Here is a 25170-nt window from a genome sequence, read left to right on the forward strand (position 1 = left end):
AGTTAACTCCACTTTGTATACTTACTCTCTAATCTTTGTATTCTTTGTATACTTACTCTCTAATCTTTATATTCTTTGTAAATAAACTGGTACAATGTGTAATTGTATTTGGCGTAATAGTGCCATCTAACCGCGAACACTGAAACCGCATAACAGTACAATGACTCTAACAAGCGGTGCGCCCTCTGTTGAGAGAACTGATCATAATTCGATATGGAGCACAGAATTCTCTGGTCTATAAAATGTCAGAGTTGGCAGTAGGCAGTGAAAATAGTGAAAAAGCGCTTGCGTAATAAATGTTCTAATGTTTCGTTGTAGATCTAAAATTTTGCCAATGTTCGCTTGAAGTAACAAAAAATTTAATTTATTGAAAAAAATTATTGTTTCTTTGAGTGCAAAGGTGAGCTCATTATTGGACAACATCACTTAGTTTTCCAATTTTATCAATAAATTTACTTTAACCTCTTGCTTTTCAAATATAAAACGTAAACAACAATTCAGAAGTAGATTAATTTTTTTAGGTACACTATCTGCAAGGCAATTAAAATTAATAAGCGCTATTTTACAGCTTTTAAAATATTGTGATAATGGCAGACCAGCAGCAATTTTTCTTGAAATGGAATGATTTCCAAAGTAATATGGTAACCTCATTTCGACATTTGAGGGATGAAAAAAGTTTTACTGATGTTACCTTAGCATGTGAGGGTCAGACTTGTAAGGCTCATAAAATGGTTTTATCGGCATGTAGTCCTTATTTCAAGAGTTTACTAGAGGTAACTGTTCCTAAATTTATACTCATATGGTTTATATCCAAATCAAATATGCGAAAGGCGACATTAGGCAAGAAATCATTGGTATTTGAAGTTGATGCAGTGCCTTTTTGGAGTAATATTCGTTCATATAAGTTTTTGTTTATGATTAATTTGTAATCCTTTTTTTCCAACACCTTCTGTGGATAAAACTTTCGTCCCCTAGAGTTTATTTATTTGATAGAGTAGTTCAATCCAGATTTGGATTTTATGAACTCTTTTGATACTTATTGTTTCAAAGTCTACTAAAATGAAAAATTTCATTGTTTTTGATCTTTTCTTTGTGAAAACTGGGCAAAATCATGCTGTTCATATTAAATGAAAAAGTCCAGTTCTTATTGTTGATATAGGCATTTTAGCGTGTAAAAAGTTATGGTTTTATGAACATCCGATTTTATTTCAGGAAAATCCATCCAAACATCCCATCATAATACTCAAAGATGTAGCATACAGTCATTTGCAGGCAATCCTTGAATTCATGTATGCTGGTGAGGTTAATGTTAGTCAAGAGCAACTACCTGCATTCTTGAAGACGGCAGACAGGCTTAAAGTGAAAGGGCTTGCTGAAAGTTCAACGGGCAGTGGTGTTAGGGAATAGTTGTGCAAATTGTATGGATATTATTGTCAGGCTGTATTTATTTCTGACATCATCAAAATATCGATAAACAGTTCAATTATCAGCTTTGTGGACATTGATATCTCTGTTAATTTGAAGCTGATAATATTTTTGAGATGTCTTGTTTTGGTTTTCCATAGATATATATTAACTCTTGTTCTAGTTACCTCACAGTGAACACCCAAAGACTCAACCTGAACCACTTTGTGATTGTTTTGTTGTTTTCTGTATATACCCAGAATAATATGCTACAACTTTTTTCATTGAGGATACCAGCTTCTTATCAGAACCCTCATAAATTCAATGTTATTCTCGACCTTATTTTCATTTTCCATGTTACTACAGCTTTAAAATTGGGGACTGCTAACATTTGAAGGAATATTCAGTTTCATCAACCACTGATTCCATGCATTACAATTTAATGACTAGGAAATTTTCAATTTCTACAATTTTCTCAAGTTCTTTGTTTCAAACCAATGTATATCTATGGTAAATTATATTTTTTGATATATTTGCATTTCTAAATTTTCAGTAGTGTTGTTACCTTAAGTACTTGGCTGATGGCAAAAAAAGGACTGTAGTGAAAAAACAATTATATTTCTACGAGATTTAATCCTATAGAGTAAGTTTTTTTAAAGGTTTATTTCGATTTTATAGTTTTATACTGTAAAGTTTTTCTTTTGATTCCATCGAGTGTCTCAATTGTCAAAGTATTTTTGATAGACCAAGTCTGATTTACAAGATGTTGCATATATTGTTTTATTTTTATTTTCAAAATATCGAGTACTTGGAATATTTTGGAAATTCATAGAGCTTAATTTCTTCTCACTTCTTTCTTATTGTATTTCAATTTTGCTATGTGCAATTAGGAATTTTCCATGATCTTCTGAGTACTCATTAAATCATCTTATTGAAGAAATCATGAACTAATGTTAAGCACATGATAATTTGATTTTTATGACATGTAATTGAAGTTATTAAAGTGGGATATTTAAAGTTTACTATCTGATTCTTTCAGTCAGTTTAACCTTTTTTTACCTACTGATCATAGTCAAACTCCCTATTTTTGTAGATAATAGATTGTTCTATTCCAGGATATATTCTTCAGCCTCAGAAAAAGTTTGTATTTTCCTAGTTATATATCTTTGGGTCATACTTTCGATATGAACAGTAATAGAGATCAATAGATCTGGTAGAACTTCAGAAAAGTAGGAACTATAATATTCTAAGCAGAAAACTTAAACTTTTCTAAATTAAGTGCCCTTAAGAAATTTAATTCCGCATGGGCACCAATTTAGATGAATTAATTTTCAAAAGACGATCTTTGGCTTATATACCTTATTTTAGATATATATTGATACGATTAATGCATCTTAATGGATAATAATGACCTGAATATTCTAAAGTATCAACTTGAATCTTTGAAAATATTGAATTGATTCAATTCAAAGAGTAAGAGTTACTCTTTGTTCAATTTATCTTTTATTCTGTACTTTTTTCTTATTTTTTCTCTGTCATCCATAGACAGAGAAAAAAGTTTATGGTCTCTTCCCTAACCTCAAATATGTACAATACGTAAATAAACAAATGGAAGTCTTCCGGAATTAAAGATATTCGTTATGTTATGTATGATACATGATACTTACATTACTTGTACTTATTGCTGCACAGTTGAATTTACGCGAAAACATTCTTCTAGCTGCAGGGACTGAAAAGTTATGGAGAATTGTAAATATTGTGAAAAGCCACTTGAAGATTGTGAAGATGAAGGACTTCAATGCACTACTTGCTTGAAGTATGTTCATGTCCGTTGTTTGAAGAGAGGAGCAGTACCTGGTGGCATGAATGGTGACCTCTTCTTCACTTACACATGCCAAGAATGTTCAGAATCAAACACAGAAGTATTCGTTAGAGACAAATTGTCATGGTTTGTACTAATTCGTATTTTTCCAAATTTCATACTGTTTAAAATCATATCTAACTCATCCTTTTATCTACAAATAACTAGTTAGATGAATAACTATTATATTTGTTGACTTTAATACTTTTTTCCAGGCTGCAAGTGATAGTACTTGTTTTATATCACTTGAATACCAAAAGTCCAGGCTTGGCTAAGAAAGGTTTTTTTCATTGGAAATTTCAAATTGCAGCTTTCATTGAAAAAAATTGGGAGGCACTCTTCACAAAATATGTGTAAGTGTTCATGGTTTTTTATAGTTGTTTAATCACATTTTCAATCACTTACAGTAAAAAAAAGAAATCATGGACTGGCACGGTTGCTGGTACCATTTCACACTTCAGCAAATACTTTTTCCTTTCGGGTACCTCTGTTATCAAACAGCAGGCCTGGTGGACTCTGAGGTACCCTAAATTATCCCCGCATATGATATCAAAAATATGTAAGTTATTATTTTAACTATCAACGTTTATTCAGCTATAAAGAAGATTATTTCATTTGGAAGCATATTGCACTTTGCTATATTTTTTACAGATAATTCATTGATGGCCCAGAAGATAAAATTCAAAGCCGATAAACAAGCTGTCTCAGATATAGAGATTTTCAATCAAATACTTGAGGAAAATGTTAAAAACCCAGAAATGTTGCAACCTTTTATGGTTAATGAAATGGATATTCAAGAGGATACAGCTGAAATAAGTGGTGATCTAGGGGATATATTGAGTCCCTCCCAGATAGAAAAAGTGAGTATGTAAGGTTGTTATCAACTTCTTTGTCTATAAAGTAAAAACTTATATTTTTGGGAAATTTCAGACTATGAAGGAAAAGGAAAATAAGGAAACTAATAAAAGAAAATCTTTATTACCCTCTATAGATAATAAAAAGTGAGTAAATCATCTCAAATCAATTAAAGAAATTGGTTGAGAATAATCAGATCATTTTTTGGACTCACAAAATTACTTTCAGATTTTTGAAACTGAGCAATTCACCAGAGAGCTTATCTGATGATTTCACCAGATGTTCTGTTGAAGCTCAGGACAAAAAACAGTTGGAAGATATACTGAAGCATAAGAAACCAGAGGAGAAAAAAGAAAATTTCAAATTATTGGATCCTTTTTGTCACTATAATACTTCACTGAGCAGTAAGTATTTCGTTAAATTCTTCCAATACTAATACAAATGCTTTAGTAATTACGAGTTTCATGAGTTTAAGCTGGCTAGTTGAGATTAACTCTTGTTAAAATTCACAGATATTTCTCGCATGAAAGGTATAAGCCTAAAAATCAAGCTTCTTGGTGGAGTAAGGAAAGAGATGATTTTATCTCCATACAGTGGTATATACCTTAAACCATATATAAGAAGGGATACTGAGACTTTTCCTTCTTGGTTACAAATGATGGCGGAACTGCAACTCACAGCAAATAAAAAAGATTCGACTTATACTTTACCTTCAAGGGGCCCTCTGGACTTTGTTTATGTGCAGCCAGAGCACATACCTGCGATCAATTGCTTATGTAATCAATTTTTCTGGCCAGGGATTGATTGTAAGTATTGCAATGATAATAATTCATTCAAGAAGGGTCGGTTTATTTACCTATCGCTATTGGACAGTTTAACGATAGGTTTATGAATCGGTTTTGATGAATCTTTATTCGATGTCAGTAGGCGCTTTGAGGTTATAAAAACAACGAACGCCATCTGGCAAGTAATGTATCCAATTGAAATACTCCCGATAGACTCTGAATGAAGATTTTTTTCAGTGACTGATACTTTACAGTATCCAGATTTCAGCTGTGTTGTAGTATATAGACGCTTAATTGTGGGATTTGCATTTCTTGTTCCAAACGTGAGTCACACAGAGAACTACATTTCATTTATCTTCACAAGACCAGGCTGGAGAAATGTGGGAATTGCTACATTTATGTTATATCATCTTATACAGGTGAGATTTCCTTAGTGCATTCATAAATATTCCATTTTAAAAACATACATCAGTATTTCATTAGGAACGAAATTAGCCTTTCTTTATAAGATGAATGACCTGCAGTTTTTATTTTTCAGACAAGCCAAGGAAAAGACATTCTCCTTCATGTATCTATAAATAACCCCGCTTTTTTTCTGTACCAGAAGTTTGGTTTCAAAGTAGAAAAAATCGTTTTAGATTTTTATGATAAATACATTAGAGATGATGTGAAAGAGTCGAAGCATGCATTTTTATGCAGATACGAACGGTGACAGTTGTGAAAGAATGTAATGAAAATAAAAAAGCTCAAAACTGTCTAGACGTTTTTTATTTCAGTAATTACATATCAGCTGATTTTGTACAAACGATAAACTATAATAAGGTGAAAAATAATAAATATATGAGTAATATACAAATTTTTTATTTCTCTTAGTCATTATCTACAATTATATAAAACCTATTTGACTTTCAAAAACACTTGAATATTATCTCATCAAGAATACAAGTTGAACTGGATTAAGTGAATAAGGAAATTCAAAGAAAAATGGTCAAAAAGTCAAGATATGGCATTTCAAAACTGAAGAAATTAACTCAGTTCTGTCAATTGTCCTTAAACTCAAAGAATGCGAATTACAAAAAATCATCAAAAGTATTATATACATTTTATTGCGAATGAGAAGGATTTTGTTCTTCTGACTTGAATTTATTTGTTGTTTAACGCTCATGGCCCTTTTGTACTACTTTTTATTGTAAAAATAATTTAGCTCCATGCAACTTAGTATTGCAGACATCAGAAATGGATATTTGGCCCCATTATTTGAAACTACACGAAGCAGATACAATAATGAAATGAAAACTAAACTTTTCATTCAAATATTACTAAATTGTCATACCCTGGTAATTCTATTTCAGGCTTATTTATCTTACAATATTCTTCTTCTTTTTACACTTCCAGGTGTTGTTGGAACTGGACTAGATTTTCCATTTGAAGAACCATCTTCTGCTTTCAGACTTCCTCTAAGAGGTCTCTTAGATGTTTTTGGTGTTTCGTCAATTTTATTTTTCTTATGATCATCTCTTGAAACTGAATTAGAACTACGATTTTTGGTGGAAGATTTTGATTTCTCAGTTTCTTTTTTGACCTCTTTCTTGGCAGAAACAGAAGAGCGAGGTGACTCTCTATCCCTGGTTTCCTTATTACTACTGCTACTGTCTCTACGTGGAGTATCTTTTAAGTTTCGGGCTGGCATTTTTTCTTCCTTTAATTCTTTCTTCGTTTCTTTTATCAATTTCGGAGTATCCCGTCCCTTCTGCAACGATTTTCTTTCTTCCTCTTTTTTCGATATCAAAGAGGCGAAATCGTCATCGGGTAAAGCGAATTCTTTTTCGCTATTCGGAAAGGGAATTGATTCGTTCTCGTCGAGTGCTTCTAAATTGTACATAGTTCCCAAGTGGGCCCAAATTTTATCGGGATCTACATCTTTATTAATATTATTATTGAATTTTTCGCATATGAAGGCCATTTGGAAGTATTTGTTTACACCTTGAAAGAATAAATTTAAATAAAAACAAGTCCATATTTGAGGTTAATTAATTTACCGACTGGTTTATGACCAACCATTGCATCTAGTAATTGTCCCTCATTGGCGATAGTCCATTCTATATCATCCATAATTATAAAATTGATATAAAATTAACGAATAGATGAATGGACTATCAAAATCAAGTTTATATTTTGACAAAATCAATCATAGATTAGACTGAACTGAAGACATAACCCTAAATTATTTTTTTTGGACTTGATCTTTATTTATGAATCAAAACTTATGTAGAAAGGGTAGACAACACTTAATACAGATATGATGTACTGAGGAAAAGTGTAGGTGCTTCAAGACCAAGGCGAAGATCTAGAAATTTATTTTTGTTTTTACAATTTAATTTAACTACCTAGTACCTACCTCTGTAGGTAGGTACCTGAATAGACAGACTTCTGTTCAGTTATGTGTTATGTAACTGATTCCAGTCATTCCGTCTCTTGGCCAATACTTGTACTACATCTAGAGGGTATAATATGATAAACATATTCCTCATATAATAATAGACAAACCTGACAAACATAAAAATCCATCCCGGAAATAGCTTAACTACAGGTTCCAAGAACCTGGAGGCTAACGCAGTGGCGAAGGACGAATAAACTTCTACGTCTCAAAGGCAAAGGTGCGGGTGCACTATTGGAAGTGAACTGGTTTCATTCAATAAAAGCCTTTCTTAACTAAATTTTCATTACTTTACCCTTGATATTCTACTCCAAATAATCTAACTAGAATATGTGTTGCTTTTTTAACTTCATATATGTGAGCACCACGACCACGCGAAATCCAACAATTTTCCTTTAGCGGAAATAAGGGTAAAGTCGGCTAAAAGTTTGTTCGGATTTGGGCCTTTTTTCGAAACCTCAACATTTTTTTTGAATTCTTTCAGGTATACTTGCACAATAAATTTTCATTTTAACATATATTTACCCTTTCTTGTATTCATGATAGTCCACCCTTCTCTTTCATTCATTCGAGTTTGTATATTATATAGCCTTGAAGAATTTATATATTTTCATCTTATACATTAACTTTCTTTTTTTGTACATATTTTCTGATTTCGAAAATTACGTATCGTTTCCAACTAGGACTCAATCTTCTCCTTACAGAAATTAGTTCTCAACGAAAAATGTCAAAATAAGTAATATTGTTTTATATCTTATGAAAATATTAGAAAAAGAGAAAGTATGAAAAGTAAAATAATCACTTATAACATTGAGTATTAAACTCATATATATATATATACATATACTCAATTCCGATAGGTAAATGATCTGTGGAATCGACTAGATTAAACTTCAACTATTCACAAAGTCACAGTTAATTTGAGCGGAATACCATTTCGTGGAGAAAGAGTACATGCTGTCTATGGTTTCGTTCCATAGACATAACCCCAAAGTTTAGTTTAAAATCTAAAATTCGTTCTCATTTGACCTTGTCAGAGCAACACAACTCATACCCCGACGAAAATGGAATGAATTGACAGTCCCCTATTTGAATGTCACTCGAGTGCAAGTAAACGCAAAGAATGCCTTGGACGAGGAAATATTCGGAAGCACGAGGACTTAAACTCCTTAATAGGTACCTTCCCAGATATTGGAGTTCATTGAAGTTGCACATAAATGTATTTTTGAACCACATATTATAGTCGCTATGACTCTCAAAAAAGAAAATGTAAAATAAAATTATCTAAATAAAACTTACCCAGCAAACCAACATGTTACATGCATAAGGGTGCTACATAACATTTGAAACACAACTGTAGATTTATAAATAAATATTCCATATACATAACGTTCTCATTTCACGTGATACATATCAAACATAATATAATATTTATGTATCATATTCATTAATTTGTTATGTTTTTCATGAAAAGTATATGGTATATCAATTTCGTATTATCTATGATATGTATCATTTTGAATGAGAATGTTATGTATATGGTATATCAATTTATAAATGCACAATTTTCATTCAAATGTTCTGTTAATTTTATGTAGCAATCAGAGCATTAAATCCATATTATTACGATATGAGAGTATACACATAACATATACTTATAAGTATTAATTTTTCAGCAGTCATCCCGACCATGAAACTTATGACGGTATGATGTATTGAATCGTAAAAAAGTACAAACATAAGTACTGAAAGTAGCTGTTATCGAAACTGTTTTATTCAATTCCTTGCTACTAGCGGATAGAATCCGCCAAAATCCGATGTATTGAATCGTAAAAAAGTACAAACATCAGTACTGAAAGCTGTTATCGAAACTGTTTTATTCAATTCCTTACTATTAGCGGATAGAATCCGCCAAAATAGGCGAATTATAAATGAACTTTGATAACTCAACTTTCATAACCTTAATTATTATTGACGTTCGGAGGAAAAAGAAGGGTTGTGGGATTATGATGAATGTTCACATTCATGCGTCATTATGACAAATTTTTTATATATATTATAATATTTGCAAGGATAGTAAACCTGCTTCCATTCGTCAGAGATACAATATTGTGTATATCTGATGATTTTGTGCGACAAATGAGAAGTAAATACTCGAGTTATTTTTTAGAACATAAAGAGTGCGATTTTAGTTAGAGTTTTGAGAATTATTTGGTTTCTGATTGATACAAGAAGCAATTTTTATTCCATACAGTTAATATGGTGCACTTATATGAAAAGTCACATGTTTCCATAGCTAGATAGGTTGGAGGGACCACTCAGGAACACAAGATGTCGAAAAGTAAGCAGGTTCGAGCCCGGAATGAGAAGGAATTTTAGGTCGGAGCGGAAGACAACCACGGATCGTAGACATAGGTTACTACTAAAGAAGTCTCAAGTATGAAAACTGACAAGCAATCAGGTGCAACAATAAATTATCGTTTTGGTACAGTTTTTGCCCAAAATAAGTACGTATTTCATCAAATATGGCGATCCATTGAATTTTGGATGTCCTTGTATTTATTGAGGTTATATTTCAAATTGGTAGCAGATGTTCTGTACCAGAGCTATCATCCTTTGCACATAGCATGTAAGGTACAAAGTACCTATATGTGTACCGAACATGTAATATTGCAGTTTCGTTACAGTATACATAGCGAAAGGCGGACATAGAGCTCTCGTTGGACAGATAACGGATAGATCGTGTACGGAACTTTGCTATGTAACATGGAACGTTGCAATATGTATGATACGTTGATGTTATGCAATTGTGTTTGCTGGGTATCTGATGCTCAAAGGATAGAAAGGAGAATATACATATACACTACACACACATATACGTTATTCACTCTACAGTCTACAGGGTCTTTCTGCGATTACCCGATATTATGCAGAGAACTACTTAAATATCAAACGCGTTTTCATTGTAAGTTCATAAGATAATGAGAAAATAAAAACGTATGTATTTCATGTTTTTGTCACTTTCAGTTGTATGTACCCACAGTCATAGGTATAACTTCGTTTTTTCTTCGAATGACATATTCAAATTCTTTTTTTTTTCAAGTTCAATAGGCTTGCAGGCGTATGCATTACCCAAAATTCTTTATTTTGAGCGGAAAATGATAATGTTTTTATCGAAATACGATTCGATTTCAAAAAAGATAAGTAACGTCCAATCATATGAATGAAATTGAATATTTTCGAGCAATCGATTCTTTAGCTGAATAATAAAATGGTTCGTGTTATTTTATGGAATAGTACCACAATTATGTACTAGGATTCATTGGGCTACTACTAATTTTCTATCAGCAATAAGTTATTACACTCTAAATACTACCACAGCTATGTTGACATATCAGTCAAATTTTCAACAGATTGAACGTTCAGGTAGATGGAAGAAGTCATATACTTATATGAGTTATTTTTTTGGTGCATATCTTTTAGAAAAAACTGAACAACAAAATAGCCTCCCACCTCCCACCATCTTGATTTGCATGAATAATGTCTTAATATTTATATCATTTCTCATTTCCAGAAACCCGCGCTGATTATAAAATGTATAAAATCAGTTTAATTACCTACACCCAATTTTACAAGTTGGATTATCTTTAACTCAGTTGCCCCTTACTATAAACTAAAATACCTGACTTTGTTCTCGGTCTTGTAAAAATTCTTTTAATTCCCGAAATCAACAATTATCTACATTCGTTATTGACGGCCAAAAAATGCCTTCGCGGTCCATCGATAGACCGTGGTAACAGCCCACTGGGACTTCAGTTTTTATGGTATCGTCATACACTAATATGCTATATGAAATTTTATTACTCGGGTTGATATTATACCTAAGAATAATAAATTCTTAGTTAACAATGATTTGGTCGGTGTTTGAATCTTTATGACGCTGTTATTGTCTGTTCTTCTCCCTAGGTAACTTTTATGAATTTTATTTTCACATATCAGTAGCGCCGACAATTTGTGAGGCTATACTGATTAATTGACTTTGAAGAATTTGATTGGAATATTACAGAAAATTCTCCTGCTGTATTTTTTAATTATGGACCGCATTCATTTTCCAAGCCGATGCAAGACGGTATATAAGAATATCGGGGAGTTATTCAGTTTTTTCTGTAAACGGATTCCGCAGGTTTATTATTGATATAAATTTGAAAATAAACCATGATTCAATCCTGATTCGAAAACTTCTCATTCCTATACTTTCAGTTACACATGTATTTTGAAGGTGTATATCATGAATTCAGCAATAAACCATTCTTTACACATTAGCACAAAACCTGATTAAATGACGTATCTAGGTAATTTTCAGACCACACATTTCTTCTAGGTGTAATTATGGAAGACATGAATCTGTTATTACCCCTGAATGTAATGTGTCCATTAAAAGAAACATTCATTTCAAGTTTGAATATAAATTTTTAATTTCTCGACATGAATGACCCAAATTATAAGTGGGATTTCAAGGAAATGGCTTCAATCAACGAACGCGCACAAAATCGTAATAAGGATTATGGCATACGTTGTTAAGTATCAAAAATATGGCCAATTTGATTGCCAAATACTGCAGGGATTACACACAGGATGTTATGTGTTTGATGGCATTAAGAGTATGGAATATTTGCATGGGCGCCCACAGGGGGGGGCCACGGCCCCCCCTGAGATTCTGATAGACACCGTTAGAGAAATTTTTCTTTCAGTAAAACTAATCGTAGATGATATTTTGCCCCCCCCTGAGAAAAATTTCTGCGGGCGCCCATGAATATTTGGTAATTGCAGTTTATCATATTGTACAGAAGTTGCAATATTGATGGGATTGAATGGCAGCTCTGTAACCCTGAGTGTGGATGACACATGTTCTACCTCGATTTTCAAAAGATGAATTATGATCAAAATCGCATCTTATTTTGTTTTCATGTTGTGATGCTATAAGTGGTAATTGCTTTTGTGGCTCTTGGAACTTGTGCCCCTCTTTCGTAAAATTTCAGTAATATCTTTGAGTTCAATACTCAAACTCAATGGATCGAAAAACAAATGTAACGTTAACTACATGACTTTTTATGTAGAATTCAGTGGCACAGTCGAAGATTTCATAGAATCATGACTGTTTAAGAATTCAATCTCGTTTAATAAAACTGTGCATAAAGGAAGTTTCAAAATTAGAGGGACTCATGAAACTGACCGTCATCCCAGTAAACAATGATTCTTGAACCACAACAGCCATGAGGGTTGACGCGATATGGATGTGAATTTTTTATGTTAAAAGTTGTCAGAGTCCAAGTGTTTTCCTGAAATGAATTCAGTCTGCCTGCAATATTGTCTGTTTTGTTTTCGAAAGCTTGCCAATGTATACATTCAACAAATTGAATCAGCAGAATCAGCTTTTACTTTTTCAACGTAGCCAAGAATGTAGAGAAGGTCTAACTATTATAATATCCTGTAAAGAAAGTGATATCACTTTCTGCATATTAGAGCATATGCACTTGAAATTCTAATTCCTTAGGCATTCGTGACATCGATGAATTGTCCACTCAATATTTCCAGAGATCTTCGTACCTACTGTTGCAAAACTCATTCATTACGATTATAAAAATCGAGGTATCTACATTTTACAGACATTGTTGGATTCAAATCATGAAATTCAAACTCGAAAAGTTAAACCTGTTGTTCTGAAGGTTCGACAAACTCGACAGTTATAAATAACTCAATCCCGTAGGTTAAGACGAGAAAACTTGCAAAAAATCGAAGCTATACGACAGCACACATTGTCATTAGGACGTTTACACTAATCTTCCTCATTTTCTGTTGGCTTCAAGTGTAAATAAGTAACTGTTAAATTTAATGGTGTGAAGTGTAGTGTGGGTTGCTGGAGTGGATCATTGCGGATGCATTGATGGTTCACTCGCTATGAATTTTTGTAACATAACTGTGGAACACGGATCACTTCTCAGGCATGGAATTATTGCAGATCAGTAGAATAAAACCGAAAGAGTTACGAACGGATTTCAGGTTGTTATTTTCGATTGGTTCATGATTCGGTAATTCCTTCTGAACTTCTTGAGGAGTAGGTTTACTGCTCAACTAAAAGAGATGTCTGAAAAGAAGTTGATGCGTGAATAGCTCACTTCGCTAACGCGTTATGGTCTTTCCGCGAGGAAAAACACTGGCTTGTTTTTCACATAAGTATAACCTAACTCATAATATTCAACACCTTGAATGTCTTTCACGATTATTGACAAAAAGTACTTTTTGGGAGGACAATTTATTTGTTTTTCAATTATCTGCCACCTCATTATCGAAACATCTAGATTTGACTCAAGTTGAAGACTGAAATACTTGCGAGCGGAAAAACCAAATATACTTTCAGTTTTCCTAATTTTTTCGGTCTTTCCAAATTTGTGGATAAAATTTTGAAATATCGACAAACAGGGTATCGTTTCCACTCAAGACGTACTAATTAATTTTGTTGAAGCCGGATCTGGAAAAAAGACGAAGAATGTATAAGCTAAATATTATATAAATGTGTAGGGTGATTCATAAGTTACGATTACTTGAAAAAATAGGGAAAATCACTAAATCACCCTGTATCCTAGATCCTACTACCTAATGAAGAAAGGTAGATCCATAAAATTATAGGTTGTTTAGAGGCATCATTGTGTCCTCTTTCTTCCCTTGCTTTATGCGCATATCCTAATGAATCACCCTGTATGATAAGTCAGAAGAAAGCTAGTAAAATTCCCCAATGAAGGGTAAAATTTGTTTTGGTACAGGGCTGTCCAAAAAAAAATCCCGAAAAACCAATTTTCAATAGACGGCCATTTTGCAACGCCATATTGAAAAAAAATCGAACTGGAATTGTTTCGAAAGACCTTAGAAGATCTGCAATTTGACACTCCGCTCGTTAAATTATCTCAAAAATTGATCAAGTTATGGGCCTGTGGAGTTTTAGATGGCGGACCCTGAATATGCTTAATATGCTTAGATTGATAATAATAGAAGGAAAGATCACATAAAGAAGATCAGTTAGAAGAATACGTATTTTTTGGCTTAGTCACTCGAGAAAAGGGTTTGGATGCGCATTTCTCCAACTGTTCAGAGTCTCAATCTCATTTGTAAAGATAGGTAGTCATAATAATATAACCAACTCGCGAAAGCGGTAGCACTATAAGAAGAAGATAGGTCATCATCCAATCATAAAATATGAGCATTTTGGCATCTACACTTTCAAATGCAGAAGTCTTGCAGCGCGCGAGTTGTATAATAATTGAGACTCAAGTAACGAGGGCCCGACTCAGATAGAGCGGCCACATTCTGAGGATGCAAGACACAAGACTCCCCAAAATAGCTCTGTATGGCCAATTCACAGAGGGAGCTCGGAAACCAGGAGGCCAGTATAAACGGTTAGAGGATATACTGCATCAATCCCTAAAATCTGTTAATGCCAATCATAACTGGAAAAAACTAGCGTTAGACAGTCCACAGTGAAGGTCTTTGGTACACAGTTATAATGGAGACTCGAGAAGGATACAGCGGCGGCCAGATCTGGTTGGTGACTATCCATGCCCGGAGTGTGGAAGGATCTGCAGGTCACGGTTGTCTCTTCAGTCACAGGAGGGCACACAGTCGCAGTTAGCTCTTAGATTTTATAAGTCTGTTCTCAACGTTTTTTTTCTTTTTGTCTTTTTGTAAATTTATTCTCGGTAACGGGATGAAGCAATGAGAGCATTTTGGCCACTCAGATGACAATAGCAAATTTTGGACTTGAACTGTTCTTCAACTGACCGATTCAATTGGGAGTAGATAATACTTGTACACTGACTAAACTAAACTTATAGAAAGCACAACTGCAACTGAAGTTTTTAAATAAGTACCTACAGTCCTAATGCTGTGATATTAACTACGGATATATGGAAAAGTATAAAATTCATTTTAAGTTACTTGCCCTTTCGTAGGAGCTGTGGTAATCATTTTAGTTATATTGATAATAGATTAATCAGTGTAAGTCAACCATAGAGACCCCACTTTTTCCTATAAACCACACATCTCTCACTAAAATTTTTTTGTGTGTTATGCACTTTTCCTCAATGATTTCAAGGCAGTTCAGAAATAGTGAAAAACATAGGCTGTGGTCCGTATATACACTTTGATTACTTCTGGTTAGTAAGTGGGCGGTCCGTATATGTCGAATTCCTGACAATTTGGTTCAATATCAGTCACCAGAGTAACCGCTCTGGTAACTTTCGGTTACCAAATGTGTATATACGGACCATACGCATAGTGGGGAGTCCGGGAAACTTGCTAAGGTAGGAGACCTGAACCACCTCAAATACACTGCGCAAAAAAATTAACGCACATTATGGAAATCTCAAATTTATTCTACAACTGAAGGTGTTCTCAAGGATAATTATTTTTATCAGAATTATGCATGCATATGTTATCCACTTTCAACGGTTTTCTTCAATGCAGATGTTTTTTCCCAGCAGGAATAAAAAAAGATGATATTATCAGATTTTGAATGTATTGGCTCCATTCTAAAATCAGTTGTTCTCGATCAATTCTAGTCATGAATAGTTTTTCTTTCGTTTGATTTTCTACACTCGATCGCTATGCAACGCGAAACAGGTAATTTGACCCAAGAGGAATGTGCCCAAGCGGTAGTTTTGCGAGAAGAAGGGTGGACATACACAAGAATTGCAGAAAGTTTTGGAGTTTCCCATACAAGTGTGTCCAGAATGTTGCAGCGATTCGGGGAGACAGGTATGAATGCCCGAAGACCAGGACAGGGTAGACTACGGGTAACAACTGTCATTCAAGAACGTTACTTGAGAGTTTCTTCGTTGAGACAACGGTTTGCAACCGCTCGCCTCCTTCAAATTCAGCTTGAGCAAACTCATGAGGTGCAAATTAGCACTCAGACAATAAGAAATCGCCTCAGAGAATATGATTTAAGGCCTCGTGTCGCGGCGAGAGAAACAGCTCTTACCCTAGCCCATCGAAGGGCGCGTTTGGATTTTGCGAGAGAGCATATCCATTGGGAAGAGGCCGATTGGGAAAAAGTTCTCTTCACATATGAGTCTAGATTCTGCCTCTACCATTGTGATCGACGTTCCCTTGTATACAGACGTCCACATGAAAGATATGCTCAGTGCAATTTCCTGAATACTACTGGTTTCGGGGGAGGATCGATTATGGTATGGGGTGGAATATCTTTGACTGCTCGCACAGTCCTAGTGGTCGTTGATTATGGAGCTATGAATGCTGATAAGTATATAAGGAACATTTTTGAAGAGCATGTAGTGCCATTTGCCCCATACATTGGTGAAAATTTCATTTTTATTCACGATAATGCCAGACCCCATCGTGCGCGCATCGTTCAGGAGTACCTTGAAGAGGTTGAAGTCTCTCGAATGGAATGGCCAGCAAGAAGTCCAGATCTCAATCCGATTGAGCAGGTTTAGGATAACCTCAATGGAAGGCTGAGAAGTTCAGAAAATCATCCAGCTACTCTTAATGACTTAGGAATCCAACTGGGAGAAATCTGGGAAGGATTAGATCAGAACATTTTAAGATCACTCATTTTGAGTATGAACCGTCGTTGCCGAGCTGTAATTAACGCAAGGGGTGGGAATACCAAGTATTAAATCACTTATCAGCATTTCAGTTTTTTGAAAATTGTTCATTTCTCTTCTTTCACATAAGATTCGGTGAAATCCTGAATTTTTCTTCCATTTAATGTGTCTTGTTTTGTTCAAAACCTTCCCGAAAGAACATAAAAAATAAGTTATAAAGTCAATGTAGAGTTAACTTTCATTAAAATTGAGATTTTAGAATGTGCGTTAATTTTTTTGCGCAGTGTAGTTTGCATCAAGAAAAGTGAAAAACATCTCGTAAATAAGTGAGAGTGACTACTATGAAATAGAAAATATGTATTTCATACGCTGATACATCTGATGATAAAAACCCTGACATAGACAATCTTTGGTCCTTGGAAATTGTTTTCTTTGAATGTTTTTCCTGATAATCGAACCTATGGTGAAGTCTCTCTTGCCTCCAGTTCAACTCTTCAATGGTTTAGGAAGACATGAGCCAATTTTCGGTTCCTTAAGAAGGAATCTTAAAATGTTCATCTGACCATCACTCTACTATTATCTATCGTTACCTATTCGGGTATGATATCTTCACGCAAAAAAATGAGTTGCTACCATTTACCTACAGATACAACTTGAGTGTCTTCACTCTTCACTGTCTTCAGGGTGAAAAAGGGTTCAACTCTCCCGGACTCCCCATACATTCACCAATGAAACATCCTGAATATTGTGGTTCGGCTCATTCGTGCGTACTTTTCTTAGCTGTTGAAGTCGACGACTCGGTACTGAAATTCCCAAAGATGTACCTTTCACCTAATTTCGTATTCCTCTCCTTCCACACGTACCTACGGCCCATCGTAATCTCGACGTCACGATCTCCTGGCCCCCTATCGAACTTTCGGTCGTTATTTTTCTGGTCTCGAAAAAAGTGGCAGCGGCAACTCGAGTGGCAAGGCTGAGCAAGGCAACGCTGTTTAACAATCTCTAACTGCCGAAGAACTAGCTGACAAGATATGGGCATCAGGCAATGACCGCGGTCAGAGCGTTGAACCTGGACTGATTCAGTGGCGCTACGGACCCGTAGATGGAGTCTTCCATTCATGAAGAAGGTGTTTGTTTCATTATGGGGTAGACCCCATTTTGGGTATTTCATCATCGATTATGCCAGGCTGCGAATGTTGACCCATTTCGAATTGCTCCTATAAATATGGGGTTCGACAGTGTTTCTGGGGATTCGATCAGTAGGAACAGATACAGGGTGTTTTCAAAAGTGGGGCTTTTTTTGAGAGAATGTAGAACTCATCAAAATAAGTCGTTTAACCAAAAATTGTTTATATAAAATATCCAAGATGGCTGAGATACAACCCCTAGAAGATCGACAAAATTTCATTGAATTTCAAGTACCTACTCTATTTTCTACTCTGAATGTAGATTTCTACCAGTACAAAGTAAAATTCCTTTCGTTTTTGAACAACATCTGGGTATTTTGCAAATTAGAGCCTCTCATTCTTTTTCAGTAAAACGCCAAAAGGTCATTCTAAAAATGAACAGCGAATGAAGAGAAAGGGAACCGCTGGGGGTAGCAATATATTGTCCATTGGACCCGAAACTCTTGATGTTACCGTTCGTTTCAACAGTATCGGAGGCTTAGATAACCATGTCCAGTGTAAAGGTGTGTAAAGGAAATGATATGGTTACCAATGATGTATTTTTTCAACAGTTTCGCGTGAAACCACCAAGGGGTTTTTTATTTTATGGACCTCCATATAAGGTTGTCCTGTGTTTCTGAATCAATTTAGAGCTACACTATTTATACATGCTGGTAATAAACTCTATTCTCACCACTACTATCCTTCAAACTATAAAATATAGGGTGTAATCAAAGATGAGGCTTTTTTTGACAGAAGGTCAAACAACTAAAAAATACTGAGAACAATTCGTTTCCATTTTCATTACCACTCAAATATCGAACGAGCCAATATCCTAAACGAAACCACATGTTCGAATCAGGAGATAAGTTTTTTCCCACTGCTTTGCGATAATTCAGCTAACAAACGGTCTAGGGTCGTATTAGGATCTATTTCAGTAATCATTTTCAATTTTTTTTTTAACTTTGATATTTTGAATGTTTTGTATGGGGGTATTTTTGGTGAAACGCTTCATTTTGACCAGTTCTATCTTCTGTTAAAAAAAAGCCTCACCTTTGAAAACACCCTATATTGTTTAGTTTGAAGGATAGTAGTGGTGAGAATAGAGTTTATTACCAGCATGTATAAATAGTGTAGCTCTAAATTGATTCAGAAACACAGGACCTAAATACACCCTGTATATTTAAACTCGAAATTTCTGGATTTTGACTAGGAAATGGCGTGAAGAAGGAATTGATCCGACATTGCGGATTGAGAAGGACTTCAACAAGGAATATGTGAAATTTTTGTTAATGTTCGAATAATCGAGTGTCACACAAGGCAATTTTGATGGATTCTTGGCACCCTTTTGAAAATGATTCTCACAGTTTGATACAGCGACTCCTTATCTAATACACATAAATCTGCCGAAATAAATGTGACCTGTTTGTTAAACGCTCCCTCATTCAAATAAAAAGGATCTCGTACTACCAATTTCGTAAGCATCGAGTGGCAAAGGTAAGAGGAGAAGATCAGCTGATTTTGAGGTTTGGGAATTTGTTGTTTCTCCGGAAACCGCCGCACGTCTGTGTCCGAGAAAATGCCAAACAAAAGACAAATAACCGAAGCATAGGCGCGTACTACTCGCAACTCGGGAAACAGATAGAAAATAGGTGTGAAAAGCTTCAGAAATTCGAGATTTTTCAACACGAATGTGAACACATCCAGCTTCACCTATGGCCTGTTGTGGTTTTTATATTTTCGGAAGGAGTCTTCCTGAGGACCAACCACCTTTTCTATACGAAACTAACCTGGAAACGCCTACTAATAGCAAGAAAATGCTACATTCTCCGTAACCCGTAGGAGCAGTGAACTCTAAAAGAACTTTTAGAGTTCACTGCGTAGGAGATATATAGAAACGGTACCGCCATCTGTCGTGAGGTAGGCGAATGTGCTGAGCCAGCCATCTGCAAATGTCTATCAAATGACGCAATTCCGAAATGTTATTTCCTGATGAAAAGACGAATAAAAAATAAACATACGATGAAGTGTTAGGTCATAAAGATTGCGATGATTGAAAACGAGACTCTCGTGAGCATCACTAAACATTGAGTTTATATAAATATTGATACTCAATGCTACTAACAAGCTAAGATCAAATTCCCCTTCCATGACACCCACAACAAGGGTCAAGAGTGGTGGTGTACAGGGTGGGCAAAATTCGTTGTCTACTGAGGGGATCTCGAGAATTATAAGAGCTAGCAGAAAACGGATGACACATTTCCGAGCTTTTTTCAGCGAAACAAAAAATGGTGAGTCATTATCGAAAAATGAGATTTTGACGATTTCGAAAAGTTTTCATGACTCTTTTCTCTTTGAAGTTACAGATCTGAAACTTGAACCTTCTAAGGCACTTTTATAGGTAGAATCTATCGACAAAAGTTTTTTTCCAATTCAAAAACAAAAAATTGAATAAAAGTTTGCATTTGAAAAAACGCCTAATGATTCGAAATGAAAAAATATTTTGAGCTCGTTAGTGGATTCTACGTAAAAAAGTGCCAGTAGAAGGTTCAAGTTTCAGATATGTAACTCCAAAGACCAAAATGTCATGAAAACTCTTCGTCAAAATCTCATTTTTTCTAATAACTCAAAAACGAAGAATCGTAGGAGGCTACGGTTTTCACCATTCTTTGTTTTTCTGAAAAAGAGAAAATGTGTCGTCCGTTTTCTTCAAGCTCTTATAGTTCTCGAGATCCCCACAGTAGAAAACGAATTAGGCCCAGCCTGTACATCAGTAACATTTGTTGATATTGATATCGACGGTTGTTATGTATTTGAACATTAATATTGATTTATTACCTTTGAATTCACTCAAATTCAATTTTATTTTTTCAGGTAGGTATACGAGTATGTATTGATATCTAGTTGGCCTAGACCAGTTCCATGCATAAAAAAAAATACTGCGTTACCATAGCAACGAACAATAACTCATTAGAAGTGTCAGTGTGAAGTTTATTGAGGTCAAAAAAGTAAACCAGAGTTAAGCAATAAATTAGAGGAAAGAAGATGTACACCGAAATTGTGAAAATCGAAAAATTGGAGTATCGAGCCTTCATCAAGTACTTGTATTTAAAAGGGTTAAGAGGTTAGCAGATTTACGAAGATATGCTTAATACCCTTGGTGATCAATGTCCTTCGTTTGCGACCGTGAAAAATTGGACTGCAAGCTTCAAAAGAGGTAAATTTTCCATTGAAGATGATGACCGATCGGGAAGGACAGTTTCTGTGTCTGTCCACGAAAATATCGATGCAGTTCATGACATTATTTTATTAGACCGTCGAATTGGGCTAAAACTGATATCTGAAGCACTGAAAATTTCATACGAACGCGTTCATCATGTAGTTCTCGTCAATTTGGACATGAGAAAAATTGCTGCAAAATGGATCCCTAAATGTTTGAATGTTGACCAAAAGAGTGCAAGGGTAGAAGCATCGCGTTAGATCTGCGCTCGATTTGAAAACGATGTAGACTTCTTAAACCGAATTGTTACTATGGATGAGACTTGGGTAGGACATTTCTACGATCCAGAAACAAAGCAACAATCGATGGAATGGCGACACTCTGGTTCTCCAAGACCTAAGAAGTTTCGTGTTCAAAAATCTGCTGGAAAAGTTCTTGCTTCAGTTTTTTGGGATTGCCATGGAGTAATCATGATTGATTTTTTGGATAAGAGTAGAACAAAAACCGGAGATTACTATACGACATTACTGACCACTCTACGGGAAAAAATTAAAGAGATTGGCTCCTTCGACTATCATCTCTTCCCTCAACTGAAAGAAGTTCAAAAGGTCGTAAATTTTCTTCCAACGAGGAGGTAATGAAAGCTCTGGAGATCTGGTTCGCAGAGCAAGAAGAAACATTTATTTTTGAAAGGTCTGGAGACGTTGCAGATTCGCTGTAATAAATGTAGGTATCCAATTAAGTGGAGAATATGTTGAGTAATAAAATATTTTGACATTGAAATTTTGTTTGGTTCTATGGTAGGCTGAGAATTTTTCAACATATCCTCGTACAGTTATTGCGGAAGTAGAAACGCCTATTGCATGAAAGCCATAAGAATGATCGCCATCGTCCAATGGGGATAAGTAGAAGAAAAAATATAATTCCTGTAGCTTTTCTCCTTAGGCTCGCCGAATCGATGAACCAACAGTCAACGAATTAAATTGTTACATCTCGCACAATTCCGGCCCCTTCACTGAAGAGTAACGAGTTTTCATTTTGACTCATCTGCAATTTTCGAGGGCCCCGAATTCGCTGACGTTCCCACCGGACTCAACTGATGTATCTTCAACAATTAGAGAAGTTTTTAATTGCGCTCCGACTACAAAGCTTACGGAACCGGCCATAACTGCCTTTCCATTTACAATTCTCCTTCCTGAGTGGCAACAAGTCCCTCCGAAGTTCATTCGAATTCGTTCACGTATGCGGGAAAGATCCAAACTTGAGAAGCAGAAGGTTTTTCGACGACCAAATTGTTTCCTGTGGTTATTTCGCCCGAAACGAATATTACATTTCTATTTTTAGATGCAGGATATTCGGTTTATCGAGACTGGCCAATAGTAATCAATTTTGTTTTTTGTCAGTCTCCTCTGGAGCTAACGTTATTCAAATTAGATGGGTCTCTTCTATCTAACTGCTATTAACAGTATAATAAGAGTTCATTTGGAGTTTTAGTTATGACTTTTTATTTCCAGCGGATGACAGTGGCGTGGAGGAATCGAAAAACTGAAATACAAAGTTGAACCAAGAACAAGGACAGATATCCACACAAAAATTTCGTTCTATCGAAAATACTACTACGTATAGAAGTCGCGGAAGTTTGATGATCGCTACATCTATGTATAGGTACTTCTTTCAATCTGGTGGGTATGAGGAAGTGGATGATTTGGTGAAACTGAAATTTCTCTGGCGAATTAATCATTGCAGTGCCTTTTTGTTTTTTGTTTTGTTGTCTGCATAGACTTGATCGTCCGAAGATTCCAGATTGATACTGCAAATACCCAAGGACTGTTTTTGCAGCATACTTGAAATTGCAGACTTTTAAATTTAATTGGCATGTCGGTTGATTCATGAGGATGTGAGGTATTATAACATCTTCTTTATAATTGATATTCAATATATCGTTGCTTCAATGACGTTGTCCATTAATTTTGTCACAGCAAATCTGGTGACGTTGCCTTTTCAAGTGGTTTGTTGATATTTCGTAACATAAAAATTACCAGTCCAACCCTTAAATGCATATTATGGCACTGGTGGCAATCTGGAGATCCAAACCAAAACATTCGACAAGAAGAAAAGTACAAAAGTAGTAATCTCTCTGTAACTCTTCTTATATCCTTGAAAACCTCTTTGATATTTTTCATCAGATCTTTTGTGCGAGAAAAAGGTTTATTGAAACTTATCCAAATGCCAGAAATTTTTTATAAGACTTTATTGTGTGTGGAGTCCGGGAGAGTTGAACCCCTTTTCACTATGAAACCACTTACGTTGTATTTGTAAATGGTAGCAACTCATTTTTTTTGCGTGAAGATATCATGCCCAAATAGGTAACGATAGAAAAAATTAGAATGATGGTGAGATGAACATTTTGAGTACCTATAGCAATTCGTTTTAAAGGAACGGAAAGTTGGCTTATGTCTCCCTAGCCCATGGGAGAGTTGAAAACGGGGCGAGAGAGACTTGAACATAAGTTTGTTTATCAGGAAAAACATTGAAAGAAAACAATAATTTCCAATGACCATACATATTTTCTATTTCAGAGTCACTCTCACTTATATCCGAGATGATTTTTACCGAGTTCTTTACTCTTTTGAACCTTTGTATATTTTTTTTATATTTATTTCTATTATTAAATTTTTTTTGAAGCAAACTATTATCTGAGTTCAGTGTGGGAAACTTGGACCACTGATTTTGTCACCCGACCATAGCATGGGTCTCCCGCACTCCCTTTTAGCCTATTCAACAGATATTTTCTTGAAACTTTTACAACTATCATTATAATAGCTCATCGTTTGTAAAATAATGAAGACAATATTAATCAATGAAAGCAATAAAACTAAATAACACCACGCACCTATTAAACTTTTTAGACAGTGTAACAAACAATAATTATTCGATTTCTTAGTTCCTTACAACAAAATCACGTTCAACCCTCTCACTCCCGAACAGTTCTGATGGCGGCCAAAATGTAGCAGTATATCGCAAGCTATTTGCGATAACGGTAGTTTGAGGTGGTTCAAGTCTCCTCCCTGAGCAAGTCTCCCGGACTCCCTCTACCTGAAAATTTGACTGTAGAAAGCAAATTCATGAACATTTTCATATATCAACTCCTTCAAATGGCAGTTATTTTACATTATTTTGCTCTTGTTTCTAGAAAGTTTCAAATCAAAACCGAATAAAACTTCTCCATTCGACTACTGTAATTTTCATATTCAGTTGAATAGTATTGCTTTATTGATTTTTGAACGAAATGGGTTTTTATGAGGGATTTGGGTATAATTAATTTTTTAATCACATTGACGATTTGAAGAAGAAAATTTTTAGATTTTGATCAAGAAAATGGAGAAGCATAGAGAATATTCGATGTAAAATATTGAAGGGGTTGATTTCACCTCCAGATGGTAATATTTTCTCATAGTTGCCCGTTCCATAACTGTCAGTAGTTTGCTCAATTCCATTCTTCTTGATGATTACTTCATTATGTAAATATCAAATAACAATAATTTTCTTCATCTTTGTAGTAACTTAAAAAGAACTATCCTATTTCCAGATGAAAATTTACCCCTTCAAATTTGTCGCATACTTTTTAGTGTCTAGCTTCAATGGTTTACTAATATGTTGTTGCGATGAGGTATAACTTCTTGTTTCAGAGAAGCTCAACAAATTTCATCAAAAAAACATCATCATATTTCCATAGTTCAATTGAAAGTCGGATTCATCATTTCCATTCGATATTGAAAAAGCAGTGTAGATTAATTGCAAAATTCTCGAAGGTCTGTTATA

The 25170-nt window shown here is 34.9% G+C and overlaps 3 protein-coding genes across 4 annotated transcripts; 2 read left to right on the forward strand and 1 right to left on the reverse strand.

The window, feature by feature from the left end:
* Positions 1-256: 256 nt before the first annotated feature.
* On the forward strand, positions 257-2426 carry LOC123308027 (longitudinals lacking protein-like). The gene is made up of 3 exons (XM_044890547.1): positions 257-400; positions 569-773; positions 1213-2426. The coding sequence occupies exons 2-3, from the start codon at positions 588-590 to the stop codon at positions 1405-1407; spliced, it is 381 nt and encodes a 126-aa protein (XP_044746482.1). The 5' UTR covers positions 257-400; positions 569-587; the 3' UTR covers positions 1408-2426.
* Positions 2427-2974: 548 nt separating this feature from the next.
* LOC123307912 (cysteine-rich protein 2-binding protein) lies at positions 2975-5660 on the forward strand. Of its 2 annotated transcripts, XM_044890397.1 has the most exons (10): positions 2984-3051; positions 3125-3352; positions 3481-3618; positions 3673-3824; positions 3917-4125; positions 4196-4266; positions 4349-4524; positions 4633-4926; positions 5143-5324; positions 5444-5660. In XM_044890397.1, exons 2-10 carry the CDS (start codon positions 3144-3146, stop codon positions 5615-5617), a joined length of 1605 nt encoding a protein of 534 aa, XP_044746332.1. In that variant the 5' UTR covers positions 2984-3051; positions 3125-3143; the 3' UTR covers positions 5618-5660. The 2 variants fall into 2 exon arrangements, with proteins under 2 accessions (XP_044746331.1, XP_044746332.1); XM_044890396.1 differs by having other exon boundaries at positions 2975-3352.
* Positions 5657-7112, reverse strand: LOC123307913 (MRG/MORF4L-binding protein-like). The gene is made up of 2 exons (XM_044890398.1): positions 6945-7112; positions 5657-6888 (listed from the first exon to the last, which is right to left on the reverse strand). Exons 1-2 carry the CDS (start codon positions 7015-7017, stop codon positions 6269-6271), a joined length of 693 nt encoding a protein of 230 aa, XP_044746333.1. The 5' UTR covers positions 7018-7112; the 3' UTR covers positions 5657-6268.
* Positions 7113-25170: the final 18058 nt, after the last annotated feature.

The sequence above is a fragment of the Coccinella septempunctata genome, chromosome 2 (genome assembly GCF_907165205.1).
Source record: "Coccinella septempunctata chromosome 2, icCocSept1.1, whole genome shotgun sequence".
Classification (NCBI taxonomy): domain Eukaryota; kingdom Metazoa; phylum Arthropoda; class Insecta; order Coleoptera; family Coccinellidae; genus Coccinella; species Coccinella septempunctata.

What these genes read in the sequence shown, in the direction of transcription:
- LOC123307912 (XM_044890396.1), top strand. Translation starts at nt 3,144, where the DNA reads ATGGAGAATTGTAAATATTGTGAAAAGCCACTTGAAGATTGTGAAGAT. An exon ending in GCACTCTTCACAAAATATGT is followed by an intron (nt 3,619 to 3,672) that starts GTAAGTGTTCAT and finishes AATCACTTACAG; the next exon opens with TAAAAAAAAGAAATCATGGA. An exon ending in TGTTATATCATCTTATACAG is followed by an intron (nt 5,325 to 5,443) that starts GTGAGATTTCCT and finishes TTTATTTTTCAG; the next exon opens with ACAAGCCAAGGAAAAGACAT.
- LOC123308027 (XM_044890547.1), top strand. Translation starts at nt 588, where the DNA reads ATGGCAGACCAGCAGCAATTTTTCTTGAAATGGAATGATTTCCAAAGT. An exon ending in ATTTCAAGAGTTTACTAGAG is followed by an intron (nt 774 to 1,212) that starts GTAACTGTTCCT and finishes ATTTTATTTCAG; the next exon opens with GAAAATCCATCCAAACATCC.
- LOC123307913 (XM_044890398.1), bottom strand. Translation starts at nt 7,017, where the DNA reads ATGGATGATATAGAATGGACTATCGCCAATGAGGGACAATTACTAGAT. An exon ending in GGTTGGTCATAAACCAGTCG is followed by an intron (nt 6,889 to 6,944) that starts GTAAATTAATTA and finishes TATTCTTTCAAG; the next exon opens with GTGTAAACAAATACTTCCAA.